This window comes from Eschscholzia californica, unplaced genomic scaffold, assembly GCF_041429995.1.
Source record: "Eschscholzia californica isolate CP2 unplaced genomic scaffold, dmEscCali1.0.p SCAF_4, whole genome shotgun sequence".
NCBI classification, from domain to species: Eukaryota; Viridiplantae; Streptophyta; class Magnoliopsida; order Ranunculales; family Papaveraceae; genus Eschscholzia; species Eschscholzia californica.
The window spans coordinates 10,849,660-10,876,779 of NW_028238461.1; the positions used below are offsets into that span (position 1 = coordinate 10,849,660).

General features: G+C 36.0%; 3 protein-coding genes and 1 long non-coding RNA gene across 6 annotated transcripts; 1 reads left to right on the top strand and 3 right to left on the bottom strand.

Annotated features, from left to right (window-relative positions):
- Window positions 1-620: 620 nt before the first annotated feature.
- LOC147542609 (uncharacterized) lies at window positions 621-1,695 on the bottom strand. The gene has a single exon (XM_086636930.1). The coding sequence runs from the start codon at window positions 1,602-1,604 to the stop codon at window positions 810-812; it is 795 nt and encodes a 264-aa protein (XP_086493056.1). The 5' UTR covers window positions 1,605-1,695; the 3' UTR covers window positions 621-809.
- A 548-nt stretch (window positions 1,696-2,243) lies between these two features.
- Window positions 2,244-5,419, bottom strand: LOC147542610 (GDSL esterase/lipase At3g48460-like). The gene is made up of 2 exons (XM_086634786.1): window positions 4,727-5,419; window positions 2,244-2,987 (listed from the first exon to the last, which is right to left on the bottom strand). Exons 1-2 carry the CDS (start codon window positions 5,324-5,326, stop codon window positions 2,493-2,495), a joined length of 1,095 nt encoding a protein of 364 aa, XP_086490912.1. The 5' UTR covers window positions 5,327-5,419; the 3' UTR covers window positions 2,244-2,492.
- Window positions 5,420-8,377: 2,958 nt separating this feature from the next.
- On the bottom strand, window positions 8,378-20,292 carry LOC147542611 (uncharacterized). The gene is made up of 7 exons (XM_086634787.1): window positions 20,214-20,292; window positions 15,569-15,678; window positions 15,209-15,274; window positions 12,641-12,793; window positions 12,412-12,497; window positions 12,222-12,330; window positions 8,378-8,725 (listed from the first exon to the last, which is right to left on the bottom strand). The coding sequence occupies exons 1-7, from the start codon at window positions 20,257-20,259 to the stop codon at window positions 8,558-8,560; spliced, it is 738 nt and encodes a 245-aa protein (XP_086490913.1). The 5' UTR covers window positions 20,260-20,292; the 3' UTR covers window positions 8,378-8,557.
- Window positions 16,249-19,327, top strand: LOC147542612 (uncharacterized). 3 transcript variants are annotated; one of them, XR_015223410.1, is made up of 4 exons: window positions 16,249-16,580; window positions 16,671-16,765; window positions 17,591-17,677; window positions 19,116-19,327. It is a non-coding gene; the product is annotated as an uncharacterized LOC147542612 (long non-coding RNA). The 3 variants fall into 3 exon arrangements; XR_015223411.1 differs by having other exon boundaries at window positions 16,690-16,765; window positions 17,594-17,677; XR_015223409.1 differs by having other exon boundaries at window positions 16,250-16,580; window positions 16,690-16,765.
- Window positions 20,293-27,120: the final 6,828 nt, after the last annotated feature.

Below are 27,120 nucleotides of genomic sequence, written 5' to 3' on the forward strand. Positions count from 1 at the left end.
AAAAGTACTGGACTAGAACGGAATATGGATTCCGGCTACACTCAGAACAATAAGATGGTAAAAGTTCAAAGTAATACAATGAAATGAAGATGACAAATAGTACTTCCATCTAAGAACAACACAAAGATCGAAAACTTTGAAAACAAAGGCACATACCGAACAACACTCACTACTCAAGGGTATATACCAAAGAAACAATCTTCAATCTATATGTATTAGACTGTCCTTCTCCAAGTTCTCAACTAATCTCTACTCTAAAACTTTGCCCCTTAATCTTTCTATGTAATTTATGGACTATGAGTATAATTTCTTTCTCAAGGTTGCAACTTGCAAACCGCTCTTTCATGTACGATATATCAAACCGTCTCTCCCTCTCCCTCTCTCTCCATGTACATGAGTCCATAGTGAAGGAGATTAAGATGCATAAATGAAGTTCTAAGAGTTCTAACAAATAAAGAACCCAAGTCAAATTGAATAGCAATAATGACTTCTAAGAGTTGATAAGCACCTAAAAAATAATCAAATGTGTTTGAACAAGTAATTAATAGTTAGATTAAGCAAACAAACAACCAACTAAATTAATAGTTAGATTGCAAATTAGGGTAAAGATAAGATCTCAATTAGGGGTAAAATCAACAAGTAAAAGATTGTGATCAATTTCATTGTTTTGACAACCAAGCAAGATCATATATGAACAGAGTAAGAACAAGTTTGATCATCATATTAACAAACCCTACTACAATTCTAAACTTTATTAACAACTTACTAATCAAACTTAAAGAGTTGAAGTCAATTTTGTACCAGTTTTTCTACATTTCTTCAACCAAGCACCAATCTTCATCTCCATCCAGATAATCCACCACATAACCCACATCACAGAAACTCATATGATCATCATCTTCATCTTCAATTCCAGTATCAGGAGAACTAGGGTTAGGGTTTTCTTCTTTAAGGAAATGGACAGCTATCTCCTTTGATTCCTCAGCTAGAACATTCTCATTTTCTTTTCCACCATCATCATAAGAATCATCAGAGTGATTGTAATTGTAGTTGTAATTGTACATGTAATCATCATCATCTTCAATTCCAGTATCTGGAAAACTAGGGTTAGGGTTTTCTTCTTTGACCAAGTAGATAGCAATCTCCTTTGATTCCTCTCCTAAAACATTCTCATTTTCATTTTCACCCTCATCATAAGAATCATCATCATCATAATCCAACTGATCATTCCAATATTCATTTTCCCCCAATTGCCCTAAAATTTCAGTAGCAGAAGCTCCCCTGTAATTAATCCCTTTCCCTTTATCTGAAATCCTATTATTCATAACAACATTAAGAACAGACTTAGATTTCTGAAACCCTTTAGTCTTCTCCTTAGATCTAACAATAGGATGAACATGACAATCTGTCCAAGTTGATGATTTGCTTTGATGTCCAAAGTAGATGTTCTTAGTTGCTTTAGAGGAAGCCCTAGCAACAGATCCAGAACTCAGGTGAGAATCAAATTGATTAGAAGCCCTAGTTTTGATCATTGGGTTGATTTGGACAGGTAAAACGATTGATCTCTTGACAACCCCATGTTGTTTTCTTCCTTCTTTCTTCATCTTTCGATTTTTCTTGATTTGATTTCTTGATACTTTCTCTCACTGAATTTCAGGGGTGAAGAACTTCACAATATATAGATTTCTTGAGAGAGAAAATGAGAGGATTAAATGACGATGGGAAATTTGTTGGTTGTCTGAGCGATGGACAAGTGGACGACCAGGATTCATTCCAGGGTTAGAAGAAATTGGAGATAAACCAATGAGAATGCGTGAAAACAGTTTATGGCGTCGATTATTGATATTTGAGAAAAGTTAAATAAAAGGAATATTAGGGTTATGGATTACCCCTTCCTACTATTGTGGAATTAGGTTATCCTCCTTTTGAATGTTCAATTTGTGTTACCTCCCTAGAGTAATAGAAAATGTGAATCTTATTTCACATATGTGATTCTGGGACAAATATCTAAGACCGACGAATTGACATGACGCAAGAAATATATGAGTTTAAAACAACACAATTCTTTTTTCAGGTCCACTGAAACTCGAACGGTAATCTCCCAAATAAAAAGACGTATATGTTGTCACCACCAGTAGGAGGCTTTAGATAACGACCAAATACTTAAAAACAAATTTCTTTTATAGTCTAATAATACAAGAGTACCATTCAACCCGTCAATTAAATGAAGATAAAAAAACACATAAGATGAGTAGTTTGTTCTGATTTTTGTAGTCAACAAGTGACTACGGAGATAATTTCAAAATACAGAGAAAACACACACTCTTACAAGTCGAGAAAGTTTCATGCTAAAATGACTAACAAACACTTTAGATGGAAAATATAATCTAAACCATAAGATATAATGAAGTTATTTAGACTAGTCGGTAATAAGTCTTGACTACTCTCGACAAAAAGAAACAGAGTCTTGACTAAAGTCAATCCTATGAGGTTTAACTACTAAGCGTAACATCAAAAGAAGGATGACAATATCCACCGTGGATGAACATGTCAGCAACAACTTTATACATGGCTTCAGTGAGGTGGACCCCATCCCAATTGACATACTCACTAGGATTATTACAAGGTCTTGAAGCAAATGGTGAACCACATGGAACCAATAAGTTGAAATTGTAGGGTCCATCACCTGACCCACAACAAGCCTTGAATGGCTCTTTGAACCCATACTTGATTGGATCCATCATGACCGTCCGATATGCATTCCACAAATCTGCATATGAAATCATGGCTTGTGGGTACTGTTTCCTCAAATCCAGTAACTTAGTTTGGAGTTTGGCATTGTGGATATAGGATACTTTGTTTACACTCCCAACACACCCCATTTTATCCCTCTTCTTTGTTTGAGCAAGAGTCATTGCTAAGGGCAGGCATCCTGTTGTTTGTAGACCTTCCACTATAACATGTTTGGCTCCCATATCCAATAATTCCTGTTCAAGACATGTAAAAATTCATTACCAAGTATATATACTATGACCCACGACCAAGGGCGGAGCCAGGATTTGAACCCATACCGGACTAACCTAGATTTTTTTCTGAATCAAATTCTTCTTACAGTAAATATAGGTCGAGTTTTTTCCTTCGTTTGGATACTTAAAGGATCTACGGGCATACAATTTTTGGAGAAGGCCTAACTTAATTATCTTGACAATACTTAATACTTTAGAAGAACACTTTGGATTTGTTGTCCGAACTTAAAATCAAAAGAAACGAACAAAATCGGAACTTTTAGATGAATGCTACTGTAAGTACTCAAAATGGGTTCGACAAAAAGAATACTCAAAATGGTTGAAATTGGGGGCAGCCAGTACACATTATTAATCACAAAAAGTAGTCAAGTATCAGATCACATAGGGTTTTCTATAGATTATTAGTAATCAGAAAAAGTGTAAAAGAATTCTTAGCCAAGTGTTTCTAGATGTAGGGTTTTACTTAAGCAATGAAGAAGATGAGGATTCAATTTGGAGAAGAAGAAATGTTGTCTTTCATGGATTTATTATTAATCAGAAACCATATAGAGTTGCTAAAATCCTATATGATCTAATGGTATACTTGAGTGTCAAATTTTCAGCAACTTTCTTTTGATTAACATCACCACATGTACTAATGGTGGTGATGGCACACAAAATTAGATAGATAGAGAGAGAGAGAGAGAAATTTTTCTCACAGATGATAAAAGGCTGGAATCCAAGATCTACTTAGTTATTTCAGACTCATCATCAAAATTATAGACATAATAATGCTTAAAGAAACATTGCTTACCTAGATAGTAGATAATCAAGTCTTAATCACTGATTAGTTGATTTATGGTTTTTATTTACAAAATAAAATATGAAGAACCCTAGATTTCACTTTGAATCTTCAATTTATATAACCATTAGAAAGAGATGATAATTTTAGGAAAGCAGAGAAGGAGAAACTGATGAAGTTGTGAAGATCTCTCGGTCATATTCAAGATTTGATCTCTCTATCTTTCTCTTCGATTGGAATGAAGTCGCCCACGGCTCTTTCTCTCTCTAGTTCTTCCTTCTTAGCCGAGATATGTAAAACAGAAAGGAAAAAAAGGACCCCTGGCTTGCTTTACTAAATTGACCCTATCCCTTTGACAATTTAACGGAACTACCCCTGGCTTTAGCCAGGGATAGTCTACTAGTGGCTCCGCCCTTGCCCACGACGACAACCGTTAACCTATCTATACATACAACTCTCATACATGGAAGTGTCGTTTTACAGATTGGCCACGGTTGTAGTAGACTGTGGCCAATCCTTCCACATAGACATATCTAATAAGATGTTTGTTTGATCAACCAATTCGGGTGTATGCACATTCAGATCTTTTACACTTAAATTATTTCAGACTTCGGATTTATGCAAAAGGCAAAAACAACAGAAAACACCTTAGTATAGAATATAACGGTGTCAAGTGGACCTCTTAGACATGACCAACCCACATAAAACCAACCGACATGAACTTTGGGTTCCATCGTGTCAGACCCTACTAAGGAGACGTGAGACTCTAATAAGCTAGTATCTAGTAGATTTATTTTCTGTAGATCATTAATCGTACTTTGGTCAGATAGTAATATGTGTGTATCTTTACTGATTCGCCCATAGTCCGAATCGTACTGTTACTTACACAAAAAATTAGAAGGATTTTAGCAAAACTTACATGTAAAACTCCTGCAACTTTAGTAACCGCAAGATCTTGAATAGTATTAGGAGAAACAGGAGAACCAATAATATAAGCATAATCATTAGCTCCAATCTCACCAACCCAAAACAATGCATCCTCCATTAAAACTCTGCATTTTTGGGACATTTTATTAACCCTAATTTGACATCCATGACTTCCCAAAAACCTTTTGAACCAACCAAGTTGAACCTCAATTGATTCATTCGGAATTCTATAACTAATATTATGGTTCACAAAGAAATCATGGTCAACGGCAGTTGACCCAGCAACTGCAAAATTTAAACCATGAGAGATATCAGCTTTGGGGTCAAGATAAGGTGGTAAATATGGTAAAGAAAGAAACTCCGTTACAAAATCGATTACTATTCTTCCATTGGAATAACGATTTGTTGGTGTTTTGCTGTTTGATCTTGTTTCTGGTCTAGTGTTTCCTGTATCAGTGTAAGAATCTCCGAAAGCGTAAATTTTCGTGAATCGGCCTGGTAGAGTTGTCCCATTGACTATGAAAGATGATGAGATAACAATGAAGAAGAAGATGATGATGGTAGTGTGGGTAGTCAGACAATTGGACTCCATTGATGTTTGTTTAGAGCTTATACCAAGCTTTTTTATGCACTCTATACATATAGGAGAAAGTAGTGTCTTGTCAAAAATGGGTTGGTAGATATGGCACTCAATTTCTTAATAACTACACCCAACTAAAATACTCTGTACAAAAAATAAAAATATTAAAAAAAAAAATTAAAATACTCTATTTTAGGCGTGGAGCTTTTGTGGACATGTTTTTTTCCCCGAGGATCCGGTAGAAAACAAATGACATATTCTAATTAGAGAGGTCGATATGATAATGTGACGCTAATAACGGCAAATCTTCCTTTCAACAAAAAAACTACAAATCTTCACTTTTAACAGTTTGATATATGATCGTTTCATTATAAAATAATACCCATAACACTATTGTAATTTCGTTGTAACAATAGTTTATTGTTTCTCTGAAAGAGTAAAACTATGAAAACAAATTGAACAAATTTAAGGGTTCACGAAGTGAGATGTGGTTTATGTTAAGTTTGTGGCCATCCAACTCAACACCAATTGGCAATGAGTGGAGAGGACCTATACTTTATATTCTTGATTGCTAGTTACCCATTCTCCCATGTGGGACTATTCTCACACGCCCCCTCACGTGTGGCGTTCTTTGAGCCTAACACGTGTGTTTTTTTTCTTTACGGGTGACGTGGAACACGTGTGGCTTTTAAGCCTATCACGTGTGGGCCTAGCTCTGATACCATGTTAAGTTTGTGGCCATCCAACTCAACACCAATTGACAATGGGTGGAGAGGACCTATACTTTATATTCTTGATTGCTAGTTACCCATAAGGGGGACAAAAGTCCATATTGTAGTGTCATATTTGAATCAAAGCTAATAGTTGCAAATCTTCACGTCTAACCGTTGGATATATGGTCATTTTAGTTTTGTTATAAAAATAGTTTAGTAATTACTTGGAAAGAATAAAACTGTGAAAATGAAATGAAGAGACTTACGTATCTAAAAAGTCTAAAGACAAAGACAATAATTAGACTAGAATGTCGCAATTGAACAGATTGACTTAGTTCGAATTGACGTAACATGAAATGTAGTGAATTTTTAAAGTTGGATCAAGGGTGACTTATTTTCTCGACCTTTTTTTGGCAACTTAGACATCAAAGTTGAAAGTAAATTAGAGTACTGCCACTTAAATTTTTGTTTTATAATTGCTGTAAAAAGATTGTATCGATAGAATCTCTTTCGTCCACCAGCCTTGGGTGCAGTGGTTGGACACTCCTCCTAAGTTCATGAGGTCGTACGATCGAGTCTCGGTGAAAGAGTTTGTCACTAAGATTTATCCCATGTAATTTAGGTTATAAATAAAATAAATACCGTAATAAATTTGTCGGACTTTAAACCTTTTTCATGTTGTCAGACTTTAGGCCTCTTTTATTCATGGTTTAAATTATACGACTATCATGTTTATCACATCTTCCTGATGGCTAATGTATCGTGCTTATAACATCTTGCTGATGGAGCTTACCTACCTTTGCCCTGGTTCTGAAATTTATGTCTCCCTTAGTCCCTTCCAATTAGGTCTATTCCAAAAAAGTAGTTGGTGTGGCGGTGGAAGTGTGAGGTGGAAGGGTGGCTTAAATGTGAGAGTAAATGCATGAAGAAGTATTGGGAGTAGTAGAAAAAAAAAAAGTAGTTTTTTCTTTTTTTTGTTGAACAAAAAAAAAAAAAAAAAAAAAAAGTAGTTGGGTACTAGTAAGTTTCTCACCCTAAAAGTAACCTATGGATAGGAATTTGGAAATATTAAATTCTAGTAGAAAAATGTTCACCAGATTGTCAGGTGTGAGTAAGAAGAAAACCCAACTGAAAAAGTGGAAGAAATGATGTAGAATTTCAGTGAATTGGACTGGTTGGTCTGGGCCGAGTCGGGTTGAGTCGAGTTGGGTTGGATTGATGCAAAAGAAAAATCTTCTTTTGCTCATTATTATTTTTATAATTTATTCATGAGCAATTTCTATAGTATTTAACATGAGATCAAGAGCTTACTTGTTCTTCATCCAACCAATAGTTTGAGATCCACCCACCCCACCATGATCGGAGATATAAGGGTTATACTCTTGTGGATATATCACGAGTGCCGAAATTCTAGGTTTAATTTAAAAAAGGATACTATTCCGGAATTGATTTCACGCTCTCTAGCGGTAATTTTATTACTTTTCTGCAACACTTGAAAACGAGGGAAAACAATTTCTTAATTCACAATGATGCTAAATGTTTGTTTTGCAGGTTGGCCTGGGTTGTGGGAGAGTCAACCTATGGCTAATCCTTCCACACAAACATATATAAGATGTTTATTGGATCAAACAATTTTGGTGTATGTATATACAAATCTTTTGTCCCAGGGTCACCAGGTGATCTTGAATAGTAGTAATAGAAGAAACAGAAGAACCAAATTAGCTCCAATCTCACCAACCCAAAAGAATGCACCCTCCATTAAAACTCTGCATTTTCTGGACATTTTATTAACCCTAATTAGACATCCATGACTTCCCGAAAACCTTTTGAACCAACCAAGTTGAACATCAATTGATTCAACTGGAATTCTATAACTAAAGTTATGGTTCACAAAGAAATCATGGTCAACTGACATAGACCCAGCAATTGCAAAGTCAGCTTTATGGTCAAGGTAAGGTGGTGAAGTGAGGTTGCTTAAATGTGAGAGTAAATGCATGAAGAAGTTTGGGAGTAGTTGAAGAAAAAAGTAGTTGGTCTAGACTTATATGGAGTAATAGTAACTTTCTCTATCTAAAGTCTATCTTTGGACCTTGGAAATGTTAAATAGTAGAAAGAAAGTCACCCGATTTTCAGGTGCTTGAATACGAAGAATACCCAACCGAAAAAGGGGAGGAAATATTGTAGAATTTCAGAGATTTGGACAGCTCGGGTCAGGGCGGTCGGGTTCGGAGGTACGGCCGAGATGGGTTGGGTTGATGCGTAAACAAACTTACTAAACTATATTATACATAACTTAGTTATACAAATATAGACTAACCAGGCAGACAATTAAAATCAATACATAAACTCATGATAAAACTTTCACATTTTAAGAATGGATCATAACGACTTTTCAGGTTCGGATCAAGATCCGTCCATACAAAGCGTAGGACTAAGACGAAATATAAATTTCTTTTCTTTAATAAAATGAGAGCATATCACAAATTAATATTGAACCAAGTTCCTCGTAAGAGCAAAGCGCTTACCAATTTTAGATATGAATGCCCAAAAGGCTCAGAAAACTTCCTGTATCACAAAGATTTGGTAGGATAATAGCACTTCCATTGCTTGCCTTTTCGAGCTCTTCTTTACTGAATATGCCTGTGCAAACTCCAACAGGGACAGCTCCTCCATATTCAGCTGCTCGGATGTCATTTGGCTGTAAGAAAACAAGATGTGAAATTTAACGACTGTTTTAACAAATAGAACAGATAACCAAAATGGTTAAATAGAGATTGGGTCTGAAACGTAAAGAAGAAAATCACAATATTGCGACGAGAAAATGTTATATAAACAATAGCACATCCAATATATGTATGTGTATCTGATGTGAGTGTAAGAAATAGAGAAATTGTATTGATTTCCTAGCTATTACATAAGTTCTTTATATAGAGTTACATAAGAGAGAAGTTTTATCAATTGGACAATGTAGTACTATGTATGCTAACATTCATATATGTTTAACATTCCCCCTCAAACTAATGATTTTTGCTAGTGAAAAATTCATGAGTTTGCTAAACAAATTCTAGATGTTGGACTTGATTTGATCATGAAGGCATCATTGTGAGGTTGCTAAGTTGTTGATTTTGTTGTTGTTGTTGTTGATTTTGTTGTTCTTTTCTCCATTGGAAGTCCATTTGAAGAAAAGTTGGCTCCATTGCCAGGTTTTGTTGGCTCCATTGCCAGGTTGGCCCCATTGCCAGGTATTGTTGGCTCCATTGCCAGGTTGGCCCCATTGCCAGGTATTATTGGCTCCATTGCCAGGTTGGCCCCATTGCCAGGTATATTCTCTATTTAAAGAGAATTATGTTCTCTATTTAAAGAGAAGTTGGACAACTATAACCCGTTGTCCGGGTGGGCGGGATCTACTCCCTTGATGTTTTTCATAACCCTCACACATGATTATTACTCCATCATCAATGGTATAGAAAGCAAACCATTGATCTTGTGATTTTATACTTTTTTTTTTTGAAACACTAGCAATCACCATTCTTGAGCTTTCTCACTTCAACTTTTTTTATAATCTCCTCTTCATTTGAACTTATGCAAACTAAGGAACAATAGTGTGAGAGTTCTCAACTAAGAAGTATGAGCAAATCAACTAAGAGAATTAACTCTTTTGCAATAAAAGAACCTACAAACATGTTTTCAAAACATCAAAAGAAAACCATCTTTGAGAATAAGCAAGATTTCTTTGATGCATTCTATCAAACACTTAATGTGCATCATATTGTAATCAAGATTTTGGACAACTATAAGTATAGCTTCAAGATAAATTTGGGTTATATAACTATTCTAATGAAGAAATCCATGAATTCTTTTCCCCCTCTCTAATAGCTTTCCAATTTCTCTCAAAATATATCTTCATGGACCATTGATACACATAGATTTGATGTTGTGGAGAACTTGACATTTGAAACGCTTGAAATCATTGAAAAGTATATTATATGATTTCTTCAACAAATCACTCTTGTTTGGATCTTTCATCTTCTTGTTAATCTTCATCATCTTTAAATACTATTGAAGAATGATTAGATCTCAACAATAGAAGATAACTACTCTTTATTGAAAAAAAACACTAAACTTGAAGCATAAAAGCTAAAAACCGATAAAAGTCCGGCGGACGGTAGCCATTAATGGGACTACCGCCGCCGGCTAGCGGAAGACTATAAACGACCAACCCAAGAAAGAAACCTAGAAGCTCTTATACCATGTAAGAAAATAGAGAAATTGTATTGATTTCCTAAGCTATTACATAAGTCTTTATAAGTAGATACATAAGAGAGAAGTTTTATCAATTGGACAATGTGGTACTATGTATTCTAACATTCATATATTCTAACATGTTAGAATATATGAATGTTAGAATACATAGTACCACATTGTCCAATTGATAAAACTTTTCTCTTATGCAACTCTATATAAAGAACTTATGTAATAGCTAGGAAATCAATACAATTTCTCTATTTCTTACATGGTATAAAAGCTTCTAGGTTTCTTTCTTGGGTTAGTCGTTATAGTCTTCCGCTAGCCGGCGGCGGTAGTCCCATTAATGGCTACGTCCGCTGGACTTTTATCGATTTTTAGCTTTTATGCTTCAAGTTTAATGTTTTTTTTGTCTTTCCAAAAAGAGTAGTTTTCTTTTATGTTTGAAATCTAGTTATACTTCAATACTTTTCTCAATAGTATTTGAACATGATGAAGATTAACAAGAAGAAGAAAGATCAAACAAGAGTGATTTGTTGAAGCAATCTTAAGATAAGCTCTTGAAAGATCTAAGCATTTCAAATGCCTCAAGTTCTCCACAACATGAAATCTATGTGGTTCAATACTCTTTCAAATGAAGCCTTATTTGAGATGTCCAAACAAAGAGAAATTGGAAAGATGTTAGAGAGGGGGAGAGATTTCATAGAGTTTTTGCTATATATCCACCCTATGTTTATCTTGCAATTAGATTTCTAGTTTTCCAATTTTTCATTAACCAAAGTATGCACATCAAGTGTTTGGTAAAATGTGTGAAAGAAATGAAGCTTATTCTCAAAGAGGTTTATTTTTTTTTTGATGTTTTGTGAACATGTTTGTTGGGTTCTTTAATGGCAAAAGAGTTCATTCTCTTAGTTGATTTGCTCATACTTCGTGTATACAAGTTGAGAACTCTGAAGCTATTGTTCCTTAGCTTTCATAAGATCAAATGAAGAGGTCATAAGAGAAGATTATAGAGATGAATTGAAGTGGGCAAGCTCAAGAATGGTGATTGCTAGTGTTTGAAAGAGGATAAAATCACAAGATTAAGGGTTGTTTTTATATGGAGTAATATCCATGTGTGGAGCTATTACAACCACCATGGACCACTTTCTCTTTAAATAAGAGATTATACCTGGCAATGGTGCCTTTAGCTACCTCACATGACCCCTTCATGTTCAAATCAAGTCCAACATCTACAATTTGTTTAACAAACTCATGAATTTTTCACTAGCAAAAGTCATTAGTTTGAGGGGGAGTATTAGAAAATATAGTACCACATTGCCCAATAGATAAAACTTCTCTCTTATGTATCTACTTATAAAGACTTATGTAATAGATTAGGAAATCAATACAATCAATACAATTTCTCTATTTTCTTAAAGTGAGGAATGTTCATGTACAAGGCACTTAGTCCCACATAGCTTTGGAAAACTTCCAAACCTAGATTTTGACATAGCACCTTGTGTTACATACCATCTAGGCCTTTTGGGTGGGATAGGGTGCCTAGATTGGTCAAATGGAGAAGCCTGGGGGCGGTTTGGAGCAGGCACATTCTTCGGAAAATCTTGTACCAGGTGAAACTAGGCTAGTGGTTCTTGGTGGTGCCCAAATCAAGGACGGACAATATGGCTGATCTGAGACGGGGTTTCGTCACTATCACAATCACAATTGGAACCACTTGACTAAAGTGACATAAGTATGTTGTTGATTAAATGTTGATGCCAGAGGGTAACTATGTATTTCGATCAAATGGTAATTTTAGTGTGAAGTAGTTGCTGTTTACTTGGGTTTAACATGGATCATATGAAGCTTCTGTGTGCGATATTCAAGATCAAATGGACTCTACCACAAGAATGGCATTCACAAAGTAAACATAAACAAGGTAAACAACTTTGAGAAGCTTCACATACCGTATCTCCAACGTGCACTCTAAGGTCAAATTTTGCAGGAAAGAGCGTTTCGCCCCTTTCTGCTGCGATCTTCACGAGATGTCCTCGGTCAATGTGGTCACTTCCAAATCTGGTACAAGAATATCATCACAAAAATATATAGACTAAGAGGGGTAGCTCTGAAGTCTGAACCTACATGGTTCTAACTCACCCTCCAAAATTGGGAGATGTAAAATACTTTTTGAGACCCAGACCTTCCATCTTCAACCATGCAATCTCTTCCAAGTTACCTGTGACCTGGAAACATGACACCATATTAGATTTTAAAACTCATAATTTTGAATAATAAGTGTTTGTGATTATTTGGGGGTTGCTCCACTCCAGATGCTCAATCGTATTTGTTTAGAACTACAATACAAAGAAAAGTTTTTTATCAGTACCAAACCAATGGTGACATTGTCCTCCGAGGACAAAGCTTGAAGAAGAGACTCGACTCCAGGAATCACTTCTAAGCCCTCTCCGACATCTTTAGCATGTTCTCTTGTATATTCTACCATCCTTGACTTCAAAATGGGTAGTTTCTCGGTAGCAACCTTCATAGGATGAAACAATAGAATAAGGATAATTAATAAAAAATATAAAGACAATCAAAAGGGCAAAGGCTTACTACCTCTTCTTTTTTCACTTTCATAAATGTCATTCAAAATATTATTTGGTCTATTGTTCAAAAGTACAATTGCGAATAGTGTGTGTTTTGCAACATTAAGCCTTCATCAAGACAAATAATCCAATCCCACATTTATGATTTATCACAAGGACGAATGAAACTCGGAGCTAGAAATCATGCACGAGGAACGGAGGAAGGGCATGTTTAGGTTGTGGACTCGACATTCCCCGGAGCAAACCTAGTGCTACCCACAAGTTGTTCTAAAATATTGATCTAAAGATGTATGTTTTGATTTGAAGTACTTATTGTGAAAATCAATAACAATAATCATAGAGAAGAAGGAAGAGGAGAAACATTGTGGAGGCTATGGATTTCATTCAATTATTAAACTAGGGTTACAACTTAACAAATATATACTAATGATAAAAGACTAAAAGACCCTTAAAGGACAAATTACTAAACAACCCCTAACTATTACATATATTATTCTAACACCCTCCCTCAAACTCACGATGCGATTTTGAAAAGTATCGAGAGTTTGCTAACTAAGCAACGAAAGCGTGGAACCGAGTGTGACTTGGTGAACAAGTCACTGCTAAACCAAATACTGCAAATTACTGCAAAACTGCTAAACCAAAATCCCATATCCGATACTGCCAACCAAAGTCCAATATTGGCCACCGAAATCCAATATCCGATCATACCAACCAAAATCCAAAAACTCGATGTTGCCAACCAAAATCCAATATCGAATACTGCAAACCAAAATCGAATACTGCAAAACTGCTAAACCAAAATCCCATATCCGATACTGCCAACCAAAGTCCAATATTGGCCACCGAAATCCAATATCCGATCATACCAACCAAAATCCAAAAACTCGATGTTGCCAACCAAAATCCAATATCGAATACTGCAAACCAAAATCGAATACTGCAAAACTGCTAAACCAAAATCCGATACTACGAACCAAAATTCAATACTGCAAATTACTGCCAAACTGCAAACGGAGAAGATGCAATCGTTGGAGAGAAGAAGATGCAAACACAATATTGCCCAAAGGAGAGAAGAAGATTCAAATGCAATATTGCTCAAAGAAGGAAGAAGATTCAAATGCAATATTGCCCAAACGAGGAAGAAGATGCAAATGCAATATTGCCCAAAGAAGGAAGAAGATGCAAATGCAATATTGCCCAAAGAAGGAAGAAGATGCAAATGCAATATTGCCCAAAGGAGGAAGAAGATGCAAATGCAATATTGCCCAAAGGAGAAGGAAGAAGATGCAAATGCAATATTGCAAACATTCAAATGCAATACTGCCCACAATCCAAATGCAATACTGCCAACAAATTCACTGCCAACCAATTCAATATCAAATCCAAAACCACTTTCATATATTTCAGTAACACCACCTCCTCCAAATTCCAAAACCAACTTACCCAAAAACCACTCAAATCAAATCTCAGCCAAAACTATCATTCAATACCTCCTAAACCATTCAATACTACCATTCAATGGCCACTCAAAACTACCAATCAAATCAAAACTCCCACTCAATATCATTCCACCTTCTTTTATATTCAAAAATTTCGTGAAGAGTAACGAAACTAAGCAAACCAACAACCTTTTTTTTTTTTTTTAACTTTCTAGTCTAAACCAAAACCGGCCTTCATCAAAACAGCCAAACAAATTTTCAAAACCCCCAAATCAAAACCCCCAAATCAAAACCCTTCTTCTCCAAACAGCTAACAAATCCAAAACTAAAAACTGCCTACTCCAAATCTAAAATCGCCCAAATCAAAACCGTCTTGCTGTTCCAAACGGCCGTCAAAACCGTCAATGAACCCTCCAAAACCACCAATCAATCCCTCCAAAAAAAACCATCTCTTGATTCCCATACCAAACTACCTTTGATTCCCAAACTGCCATTAAATTCTTCCAAAAAAAAAAAAACCAGCCAAACAAACCTTCCTAGTTTCTAACTTCCCTTGCCAGATTACTAAAACCGTTTTTTTCAAATTTTAATAGCCAAAACCCGGTTTCTTTTTTTTTTAATCACAAAATATCTGTTGAGTAGTTCTAATAGCCAAAAACCACTTCTCAAAACCAAAAAATCACTAAAACCGCCCTTATTTCTTCCACCAAAACCGCTTTTGTTTAAAACCATATTCATCTAATACTACCTCTTTTCAAAACTAAACCCAAGAAAACCGTCCTAATCAAAACTCCCTCTCTTCTAGCTCCGTGGAAAAAACTTCATGAACCTTTGGTTGATAATAAGCAAGAATATGCATTTGGATAAACTGAATTGCATATAAAATTGTATAGAAATGAAACCTACTTGAGAAGGAAAGCCATAGTGGACTAGAGTATTCACAAGAACTCCAGGGTCAGTTTGCCCATGATGCTGCCATAAAATAAACACACAACTTCATAAGTTACTAATCAAACAAATAACATATAAAAATGCAACCTTTTCTTCTTTTGAGAACTTTTAGCTAATGATTAAACACTCAATTTCAACACTGGGATACTATGTAAAACCCTAACGGGGGGTTCTAGTTTATTTTATTTCACCAATTATTTGCTAAAACAAACAAATTCAGGAAATGGGTATCTCATAAATGCATTTGGAACTGTAATAACTAGAGAATGATGAGATGATTCTAGAGAGAGAGAGAGAGAGAGAGAGAGAGAGAACCTGAATGACATCAATGTTGCCTTCAATGCCGAAAACATCAAGGAAAGCGTGAGTGAAAGCTCGTCGATGTAATTTGTTGGAAGCTTTGCCTGTGCTCTGAATTAGGGTTCCACCTATACAGGTCCGGTCCTGACATTTTGGTGGCCCGAAGCGGAACTCACAAATGTGGCCCCCAAATTTTAGATGTATACCTTCTCAAATAATTTTTGACAAAGGAAATTTGGTCAACACTCCGTATAAATTTTTTTTTTTGGTGAAAAATGATCCCTAAATTTTTTTTTTCTAGTCTTCTGCTCCTTAGAGATTTTTTCGAACATTTTTAGTGTTTGCAAGAGGTATGCAATTGATTACAAGAGGTATGCAACTGATTGGAAGAAGTATGCAAAATGGTTGCGACTGCTTGAGAAAATGACTTTTCATTTGAGAATCGCTAAATTTTCTTTGCGCTTTTTTACGAAACAACTTCCTTTTTATTTTCGTCTTTTTCACCATCACCAACATGATAACAGAGCATCAACGATCAACTAAATATAGTATTTTTCTCTATCCCCTTATCTCCCTCTTCTAGTTTTTTTGGCGAGGGAGATGTGTATGTGTGTGTGTGTGTGTCGAACATAAAGATGAACAAGAGAAAAGAAAGAGGGAGGAATATGAGCCTGCGAGATGTTGGTAGGTGTAACGTCCCGTGCTTTCGATTCAGAAAATATAAGACTAAGGTTAGGCGAAGGGCCATTTGAAGTTTAGAGAAAGTTAGGACAAGGACTAAATCAACAACTGGTGCAGAAAATAGGGTGTTTTCTACGACCAGGAAATATTTAGGGGCTGCTTTGCAAGTTTATAGAAATTGAGGGACTAAACTGTAAATTCGAGTGGATAAGTTGTAAACCAAAAAAATCAGATTTTCTTCCTCTCTTTAAACCGACTGAGATTAGGGCTTAAGCTCAAGGGAAGAAATTGATTAAGATTGAGAGTTGGGTGAATTTTAAAGAGAAATTTTGAGTTCAATCAAGAAGTAAGTGTTGTTCTTAAGCTTTTTTGTTTAGGTTTTTGATGGAAACTTAATTTTCTCTCTCTATGATGTTGAATTGAGTTTTAATGGTAGTTTTCTTTACTACTTGAAGAACTTGGTGAATTGAGGAGGAATTGGGAGAGAATAATCAAGAGAAAGCTATTGAAATCGATTTTATTGGAATCAAGGTAAGAAATTTTGATCCCTATGGTTGTATAATGAATTTTTAAGGGTATTTCCTTACCTTTATGTGTGATTCTATGATGTTAGTTAACTTAAAGAGTTATGAAGTTATGTATGAAGAATCAAGTGGATGAATAGGTCAAGACTTGATGAAAAACAGTAGGTTTAAGAACAAAACTGCTACTGTTTTTGGGTGTTTAGACAGTCTTAAAGGCTTCGGAAGAATTTCGAGTCTTCATAGATATTATAGCTCGTCTCGTTCCGATTCCAGAAACATATTATAATGATTATTCGGAGTTCGTATGAGGACGATATGATGGTTAGAGTATGCAGCATACGAGCAGTAAAACTGATGCACTGCTGCGTATCTTTTAGGTTTTTCCGGCATGTTTTAGTCGTAATTAGGAGAAGACACCTGAGAATGAAACGCTAGGAGTGAAGTTAACTTTCCGAAAACTTAAGAATCAGTTGAATCGGATTAAAGACTAAAGAGTATTGTTTGTTTGAGTGCGCAGTGCGCAATTAAGACTACTTTGTGTGTTTATGCATTTTGGATACGGTTCATTCGGATTTTAGCAAGAGAACCGATAGAAATGTTAAAGGGCATAAATATACTTTAAGCGATATATGATTCAACTTAATTGAGTATGACAACGAAAGTTTTTAAATGGTCGAAAGTACTCGGTATAGTCGATTTCGTTACAAGGAACAACTTCGGAATAGTTTGGTTTATAACGGGACCTAATATAGGTTGGATTTGTATATTAAGGGTGTGAATAAGATATTCTTGTTGTCAGAGTGAAGGTGACTCTTGTTCCTTGTACTTTCAGCAGGAAGCGAATACTACGTAGAGGAGAGACCCGAGGAGTCCGAATCTCAGGTGGACGACAACGAACCGGAAGTGTACTACATCTGAGGTAGGATCCTATGAATCTTACTTGGAGCACGGGTATTCCCCGTTACACCATTTTATATATATATTTAGTTTTTATCTTTTTCTTTTTCTTTTCCGTTCTTTAGTTAAAATTATGACATAATATGCTATGGTGGGAATGTATGTGGTGTGTTGTGTGTTATGGATGTTTATCTTTTAAAAACAAATTGGTTTTTCTGAAAAATAATCACATGGAGGCGGAATCGCTTGATCTGTGTGATCGTTTTGTGTGAATTATAAACACGTGGTGGCGGAATCGCTTGAGCTGCGTGTATAACATGGAAGCGGAATCGCTTGATCTGTGTTACGTGTATTGATTGTTTGACGCCGGGCATTGGTTGGTCCCCTTGTTTATTTTTCTGTTATGGATTAGCCATGAATTCATGTCAAGGGTTACACTCGGTGCATGCGCAGCCGTTTGGTAACGACCATTCCAGTTTACCCAGAATGGGGTCCGAGAGAGATTGGGAGTTTGGGTATTCCGACCCTTGGAGTGATTAGGGGACTGACCAGTGCCATGTTTGTTTATTTATTCTGCTAAGCCACTGGTGTTTGTGGTTTGAATTCTGTATGATATGTGATTGATACTTACAACATTTTCACCGAAATGAAATAGGGTGCTTACCCGAGTTTTCGTAATAAGAAAATACTTAATCCCTTAAAGTGGACACTTATAAAAGCTTGGCTTTAAACAGGGTTTACCCTACCTTGAGAGACAAGAAAGCTCTTCTCCTTTGGGTTGATGGGACCTTTAGGAGGGCTCTGTTCTTGTAGCTTTGGGAGCCTATCAGATCATTTAATATTATTATAGGTTCATGCATATGTTTGGGTATTCTTCGAATGGTCAATGAGTTACCTTGCGAGGAAGCGTCAGATCTGGCCGGAGATAGGACGCGCCTCAAGACGAGATAATTGTATCGCCGTGGGTATATGGCTCTACTAAGCGACGATACTCTTATAGTCGTCTGGGTAAGTCATGACATATTCTAAGCGTATCATTGTTTGAGTGAGATTTACTATTCGATGCGTATTGAGATCACAAGTTAGCCCGATGGGCGATGATGACGAAGGGAGAGTTACGGAAGCTCTTACCGGGGTATTACGTGGATCCATGTGTACACTGCAGTAGTCAACTGTTCGATAAGGCGCCGCCTGCCTACGTACTAACAAAGGCCTAACGGTTCTTCCTAGCCGAATAGTAGGTGACCCCGACTGAGGGCGTATTCAGTCATGATCTTGGTAAGCTAGAAGAATTATCTTGCTGTATTGCCTTGCTTGATGTGCATAATATCTATTTGTACTATTGTATCACCTAAACTATTGTTTTATTAAAAGGTTGATGTGTGGTGCGGGTAGGATGTCTAGGTATCCTACTGAGCTAACTTTCGAGTTATCTCACTCCTTCATTTGTTTTTGTTCAGGTACTATAGTTCCAGATCGATCTAATCTTGCTTGTGAGCAACTGGTGATGTGAGATCGATTTGTTTTTGTATATTTTGAAGTTATGTATATTATCAGAACGAAGAATATATATGTATCACTGTAGTATATAGTAGGTGCGAGATGTTTGGGGTTTGTAGTTTGTTTTGTCGTGATATGAGTTTATGTGCATGTATATATGTATGTTTTGGCAGGTTTTACAGGTTTTATAGACTCAATTTACAGAGGAAATTCTGCCGAAATTTAGTCTCGTCTTTTTGACTTTTAGTTCGTTTTCAAAAACTATGATTTCTTATTAGATTTCCGCTGCTTCATTTTATTTGTTTGATAACAGAGATAAGTGTGTTGGCTTTGGTTTATTTTAGAAACTCTGTTTAAGCGAGACTGAGACTTAGTTTCTTTTATAAACTGCCGGGCAAACCGTGTCTCGGAACACGGGGCGTCACAGTAGGGGTCAATCGGTATTTGCGATGACCTTGTAGCAACTTTCTATATTTGTAACAATAACCTTGTCAATTTGAGTTGTTAATCAGATTACATAAGAAAATAGTGTTGTGTATTGTTATATTATGACTGCTATTAAACTTGCAAAATAAAAATTTATATTTATAATAATATTGATATTGATAATGATATGTTGATAAAGATGATAGTGATAACATTAAATCTTAACGACAATAAAATCACAAGGGTATACCTATTAAATCAAAATAAGAAGTCAAAGAAAATTAAACAAATTAATATACTAAAGTACATTTATGTAAGAGAGGAAGAGATGGTGAGTGGAGAGAAGAATGAGTTACTCAGGAGAGTTAGAAGAAGGGTGGGAGACCGAGCAGGACAGAGGAGAGGCTGAGAACTGACAAGGGTACAAAAGCCTTTGTTGTGGGGCCCATAAATTGTTCAAATCAAGTTGTTTTGGGCCCTTAAATAACATTAGTGTGGCCCTCATTCTACAAATTTTTGTCCCTGGCGTGAAATTATAAAAGCACCCCCTAACTAATTCTTCCTCAATGTGACCCCTAAATCTGGGGGCCCAAAGCGACGCTTTGTCTGCTTTGGGCCCAAGGCCGGCCCTGCATCTATATCAAATGTTACTAGCACTCTCTTCTTATCGCTCTCCATTTCTCTCTATCTTTGAATTGCAGATTGAAGAAGATTCAAGTAGAGTGGGACTGTGGGAGTCCACCTGTTTATTATTGGGAACTTCTAAGGTAGTCAATATATGGACAACCAAATCTTTTAGGTGGACAACCACTGGTCGGGTGTACTTATAATAAAGGCCACCAATATATGGACAACCACTTTTTTTAGGTGGACAAACACATTTTGGGGGTAAGTAAACTAAGTTTGAGACCATCAAATGGAAGGATCTAAAACTAAATACTCATTTCTCTTTTTCTTCCTAATCTTCATCACACCATCTTCATCCTATTTTCAGCCGCCCCCACCACCACTACCTGGTTTCACCTCCCACCACCACCACTACCTGGTTTCACCTATTGAGGGTTTGTTTGACCATGATTCCCGCAAATTGCTTCAGCAATGGAGTGGGTTTCAACATGTTATTGCTTATGTTGTTAGGGTTTGTTGGATTGTACATAATCCAACTCTCATGGTGAATCTCAAATTTTTATTCTTGATTCTATCCAAAGGTCTGGAAGATCGGGTTCTTCAATCCAATATCTTCTACAATGATTTTATTCTATGAATTAGTCATTCTAATCCAGTGTGGGCTTCAGAGACTCCAGTCGAAGAAAGGATTCATCCCCTTCTTTGACTATAAACCTTTAATCAAACTTCAAAATGAAAAGATTAGTACTATCTGTTCTTCTTCTTCTCACAATTAATTGGATTGCATAGGAATGCAATTGTGATCTTCTGTTTCCACAATTTATAAAGGGTCACTTTTACCTGAAAATCACATACTTTCCCATGACTGGAACTCCCCCAAAAAGGTTTACTGTAATGTAAAAAAAAGAACATTATAAACAACATGAGAAGGGGCTGATGAAGATTGAAGAATCTCAACACGTGTAATGGTCGGAGAAAATGGCCCTTGCTAGATTTAGTGGTGGTCTTGCCGGATAAAATGGTGGTCGTTTGTAATCGAAAAAGATGATGATCATAAAGAACAAATAACAAGGTTGGATATTTCAGTTTAGATCCTTAGATTTAGTGGCCTCCAACAAAATTTACTTCCACCTAATTTTGTTGTCCGTCTAAGAAATTTAGTTGTTCATATATTGGCCACCATAATAAAGTTGGGGACAACAAAATTCAAGGGTCTAACAATAAAGACCTATTTTTCTTATACTTCTTCATCTTCGTCTCCATAGTTGACTAGGTTAACTTGTTTTCAGCCGAGATCACCACCTATTGATAGAGGTGCTCAAAAGGCCGGGCCGGCCCGTTCCGTACATGCCCGGACCGGCCTGGCCCGTACGGAAAACGGGCCAGGTCAACCCGGGTTCTGTCCCGGGCCCGGGCTGGGCTTCTATTTTGGATTCGACGGGCTAGGCCCGGCCCGGAAAAGCCCGGATTGAGCCCGGCAACTTGTTTTTATTTTTTTCCTTATTCTATTTTTCTTTCTTTCTTTAAATATTTCTATTCCTCCTAATCATTTATTCCTATTTAGAAAGTATAACAAACTTAAGTTGGAGAAGAAATTTTTGGTAAGCTTTAAAAAATCTTATCTAAAAATAAATTTAGGTAAGTTGTTGAGTTAGAAAGAAATATTTATATTTATGTTAATGATTCATATCCTTATGTAAGTTTAGAAAATCTTTTCCCTTTTAAGTTAGAGAATATAAAAAGAATATAGGTAAGTTTCATTAAACAATTTTTGTGTAAGTTTTAGAAAATCTTTTCTTTTCGAGTAAGAGAAGAAATTTTTAGTAAATACTATAAAATTTTTAAGTAAGTTCCATTTTGTTTTAATTTACTTTAGGTAAGTTCGATTTTTTTAGGTAAATAGTCATTACTTTAATACTACGTGATAAGTTTTATTTTCTTTTAAGTAAGTTCTATTACAAATAGTTTAATATTTGTAATATTACTTTTTAATTTACTTTTAGGATTAGTTAAGTTTTAATTGAGTTTCATATTAAAAAATAGGCTATTAACGGGTTTGTTAAACCATGATCCCGACAGAGTTGCTTCGATAATGGAGAAACATGTCATTGCTTCCTGTGCGAGGGTATGTGGGCGAATATTCAATTCAATATCTTCTTCTTTAATGAACAATTCTGAGAATTGGATTTTTAATAAGTAAGAGCTTCAACAACATCCCATCTCATTCAACCGAATTCAAGGAAACCCTAACAATATCAGCTACTTCTTCACTTTCTCTCTCTAAGAATGTAATTCTTCACTTTTTCTCTCTAAGAATAGATGAATTAATTTAATTGAGAAGGAATGAATATCAAATCTTCTCCAAAACCTTCTCATGTCAATGTTTTACTGAAACCACCTTGGTTTACAATTTGTTGGAACCCTTACAGAAAAAAAATGATTTAAATGCAAAACAAAAACAATAAAAACACTTAGGATTTTTTTAACACAGAGGGAGATGAAGGGGAAAAAGCCCGCCCTGCAAAGAAGAAACCCTTCAGAGAAAAAAAGGGAAATACAAGAGGATGTGTTGGTAGCATGAGAAAAAAAGATAAATTTTTGGTGATGAACACTTAACAATGGTGGTCGTTTCAGAAAATGAGGCTGGCCGGGGTGACTTGTGGCAGCGAATGAGAAGACGATGAAGGAAGAAGAAAAAACAAAATGATTATTTTACTTTAGATCATGTATTCTATTGTCAACCTAATAAATTTAGTTGCACCCAATTCTGTTGGCCACATAAAAAATTATGTTGTCCATATAGTGGCCACCACTTCTAAAGGCGCCTTTTGTAAGTGTTCTTTTTTTGGAAGTCGACTACGTATGTCGTTACATTTGGCACTTGATACATCATAGATGTGATAAGCTCACAAATTCCCCCTCATATTTACCTGGAAGGAAATGCCTATAACACTTATACGGAGTGCCTTTAAAACCAACTCCCCCATATTACTTAGATTTGGAAGAGAATTCCAATTCCTCGTAATTTAGAACATTGTCCACCAATTTTTGGTGCAGTGGTTGGACACCCTCTTAAGTCCATGAAGTTGTGGGATCGAGTTTTGGTGGAAGTAGTTTGCCATCAATATTTATCTCATGTAATTTAGGTTATAAATAATTTGTCAGGCTTTAGGCCTCTTTGTTGTTGGGCTTTAGACTTCTTTCATTCTTGGTTTAAATTAGGCAGTTAGAGTGTTTATTCCATCTTCATGACGTATCAATGTCTTGTAACGACTAACGTAGATCGTAGTTGAAGTCTCAAAAAAAAAAAAAAAATCAACCCCAAGCCTCCAACGGTTGATTTAGGATAAGCGTACTAAATCCGTACAACCATGTCATTTTTACCGGGGTCTTGTAAGAAATACGTACGGGCGACCCATTTTGAAATGAAACGGCATGAGAAATACATACACGCCCTGTAGGGTCATGGCCCATGCCCCATTTCGAATCAGGTTGTGTACGAAATAAATTCAGGTCGCGTCGGGTCATGATCGTTTCAAATAGGGGACGCGTACGAAGTACATACATTATGTGCCAACTTAGAGTTTTATCCCATTTCAAACTAGGGTTGTGTACTAAATATGTAATGGCTCATGACCTATGTCCTGTTTCGAAATGGGGCCGCATACGAAATACGAACAAGTCGTGTCAGGTCATGGCCAGTTCTCAAACGGGGTGTGGCAAGCATGAGTGCATGTAGTCCAAGTGGTTCCAAGGTGTTGACATAAACTCCAGAAAGTCCTTGAGATCCCAGGTTCGAATCTTAGAGAAGGTGGGGAATCTTTGAGTTATTTGAATTGGGATTACGAGGGTATAAATAATGTTGTTGGACTTCAAGCCATTATCTTGTTGGGTTATAGGCCCGGTCTTGTTAGTGTTTAAGTGGGCGGTTAGCGAGCTTATCACATCTATGATGTATCGAATGTCAAATATCACGACGTACGTAGATCGTAGTCGTCTTCTAAAAAAAAATAAAAAAATAAACAGATTGTACCAGTCTATTTCGAGACGACACACGACGTTGGTAACCTCTGTACCACATGTGTACACCAAAAACACATTTATTATTATATAAACCCAAATGGTGCATTTGCATAATTTATATAGTGTAATGTCAGTAATATTGTAAAACTCCAGACCAAGACCATATTCTTCTTTTTGGGAGGAATTTTAGGAGATCAAGACATAAATAGGGAGAGCTCATCAGACTGTAAATATTACGCATTCAAAACACACAGTTATTTTATCCTTTGAATAACATCTCTCTCCACTTGTCTAAAATAACTTAATCATATGGTTACCCAATTAGTTCGAAAAATAATTTCCCTTCTTCAAGTTTGAAAAGAACTTATTTAAACAAAAAAAAAAGAGTTTAAAGAGAACTTATTTCATTAAAGTTTGTGAACATTACTAGTACAATTCCATTACTTTTCGTAAGTTGATTGGGCTAAAATGAACCTAGAGTGATTTCCTCCCATCGGCTGCTGATGTTGGTGGTCGGTTGTCACAACAGTTTAGGCAAATTTGGCGTTCTCCAGGAGGTCGAGACTCGCATAAACAACATCTACTACAATTCCCACAAGCTGCACAAATCACACACCAAAAAAAAATATAACAAGTTAAATTATCTAAAACAAATTAATTCGAACCGTTTCGAAAAACATGTAATATAGATGTAATGTAAGAGGAATGAAGAAGAGCATTACGTTCAATTCGATCATTTGGTGTGGTTGAATTGTTGAATTCGGATAGATCCGCAACAAAGGAAAGGCGAGGTGAGCCGCTGCAAACAAAATCAGTGTACAAAGTCATCAAGACCAACACAAAAACAAGACTAATAGCAATCTTCATCTTGCTCTTTCTCTTCTGGTTTTTGCTCAATCTAAGATTGTCTTGAACGTCTTCTAATGGTTCCTCTTCTATATATTATATATGCAGTAAGTAGTTGGAGATGGAACGTAAATTGAATGTCAAAAATGGTTTTGTAATATGTATTCTAAGAGCATATGGTAAAAGTAATTTTTCTTCCTTAACTTAAAAGATATTGGGGACGGTACAACTAATGTGGGTTGAATTTTGACAAGTTAAAAGTGGAAAAGTTATAAGTCATAGGCATGGTATTGTCATCAGGGAAAGTTGAATATTTTTACTTACTAAAAGTAGAAAGAATTCATGATTATCACTGATATGAATAACCTAATAAGTATGTCTATTAATGATTTTTCTAGAAGCAAAAGAAACTTACCTATTTTCTTAGCTGGTGCATTTTGCTCCAACTCGAAATCATTGCAGGGACAGGCCAAATTGGTCCGTCAGACTCAAAATCAGGTCTAGTTTGGGAGCGGGATATAGTCCGGACAAAATATGATTGTATCAGCTACGATCCGAAAGGTTCTAATCTCGGCCCTGCCTTGTGACTTTCTGAGTAGATAATTCACCACCGTTATCTAAACCTATATAAACAAAACTGGTTTGTCTTGAAAATGAATTTGATTATTATCCTCCAATTACTTTTCCTTTCAACCTGCAACACTCAACTAACTTGAGCCTCGAAGTATCCTTGTAGATATGTATTTTGAGATTGCCAAGAATTTCGCTTTCATTTATGGAATACAGTCGTGATGCTATGCCCAGTCAGTCTCTCGCTAGATCTTGTCCGGCCACGTCACCTGGGATTCAACCGAGAGACTGACCTGGCATACTTTTTTGACTAAACAAAACGAGCTACTTTGGGTCATATCGACAGATATTGCAATCATTACCATCGTAAAAACAAGAGTAAGAGCAACAACTTTCATCTTCAATCTCATTCTTACTCTCTTGGTTCAATCAAACTAAGATTTGTTATGGTTTCCTCTTGTCAATATATTTAAGGTCCTAGATGCAATTGGAGCTTTAAATAAGACTTAGTAAGTGTAAAATGCTCTAACAAGAATAAACATTTGTTTAACTCAAAAACGAAGCTCTCATAAATGATTTATTTATTTATTTTACCCCAAACACAATCATCACCCAAAACTCTATTTTATTATAATGTTGATGAAAGGACAAAGTAAAGTTGCAGTTAATGTAGTCGTTGATTCAGTATATTGCTGATAGACATATGTAAACCAAGACTATGGGAGTGGTTTCTTCTCGTCTTGTGATGAAGTCGAAGACTTTGGCTCTTCGCAGCAGGAGGCACACCAACGACGTTCTCCAAGTTTCGAAAGGCATATACAGCATCTATTACAATCACCGCAAGCTGTCGAAATTCAAGTGAGAAAAAAAATTGAAAAATGAAAAGAATTAATAAAAAGGTAAACATAATAAGAGGAATAGAGAGTAGTACCGCCATATCGTTCAGGGTTGATTAAATCATCAGACTGAATCAGATTAACAACATAAGGAAGACGTGGTGAACCGCTACGAACCACGTCCGTGGACAAAGCCATGAGAGCCAAAAGAAAAACAAGACTAATAGTAGTAACCTTCATCTTTGCTCCTAGTTGTGTTGGTTTGATCAATCTAAGATTTTGAGTACAGTTTGATACTAATGGCTTCTACTATTATAAATAAGGTCTCTAGGGACTATATATTTTAGCATATTTAAATTTAAATCAAGATTTTCAACATCTTTACAAAGATTGTATAGCATTTAGACCTGTATTCTTTCTACTATTTTGTTGATCTGCACTTTTGACAAATCACTTCGTAATAATATTTAAGTAGCCCATGACAAAAATTGAAAGTTTTACTATATATATTACTGGTTAGGATCCAAAATCCCTAAGATCCCGTTTTTTTTTTTGAAATCCCTAAGAGCATCTCCAATGCAAAATTCAAATAATCCTATGTGTCAAGGCTCAAGTGAGTTTCTCTTTCCTAGATGTC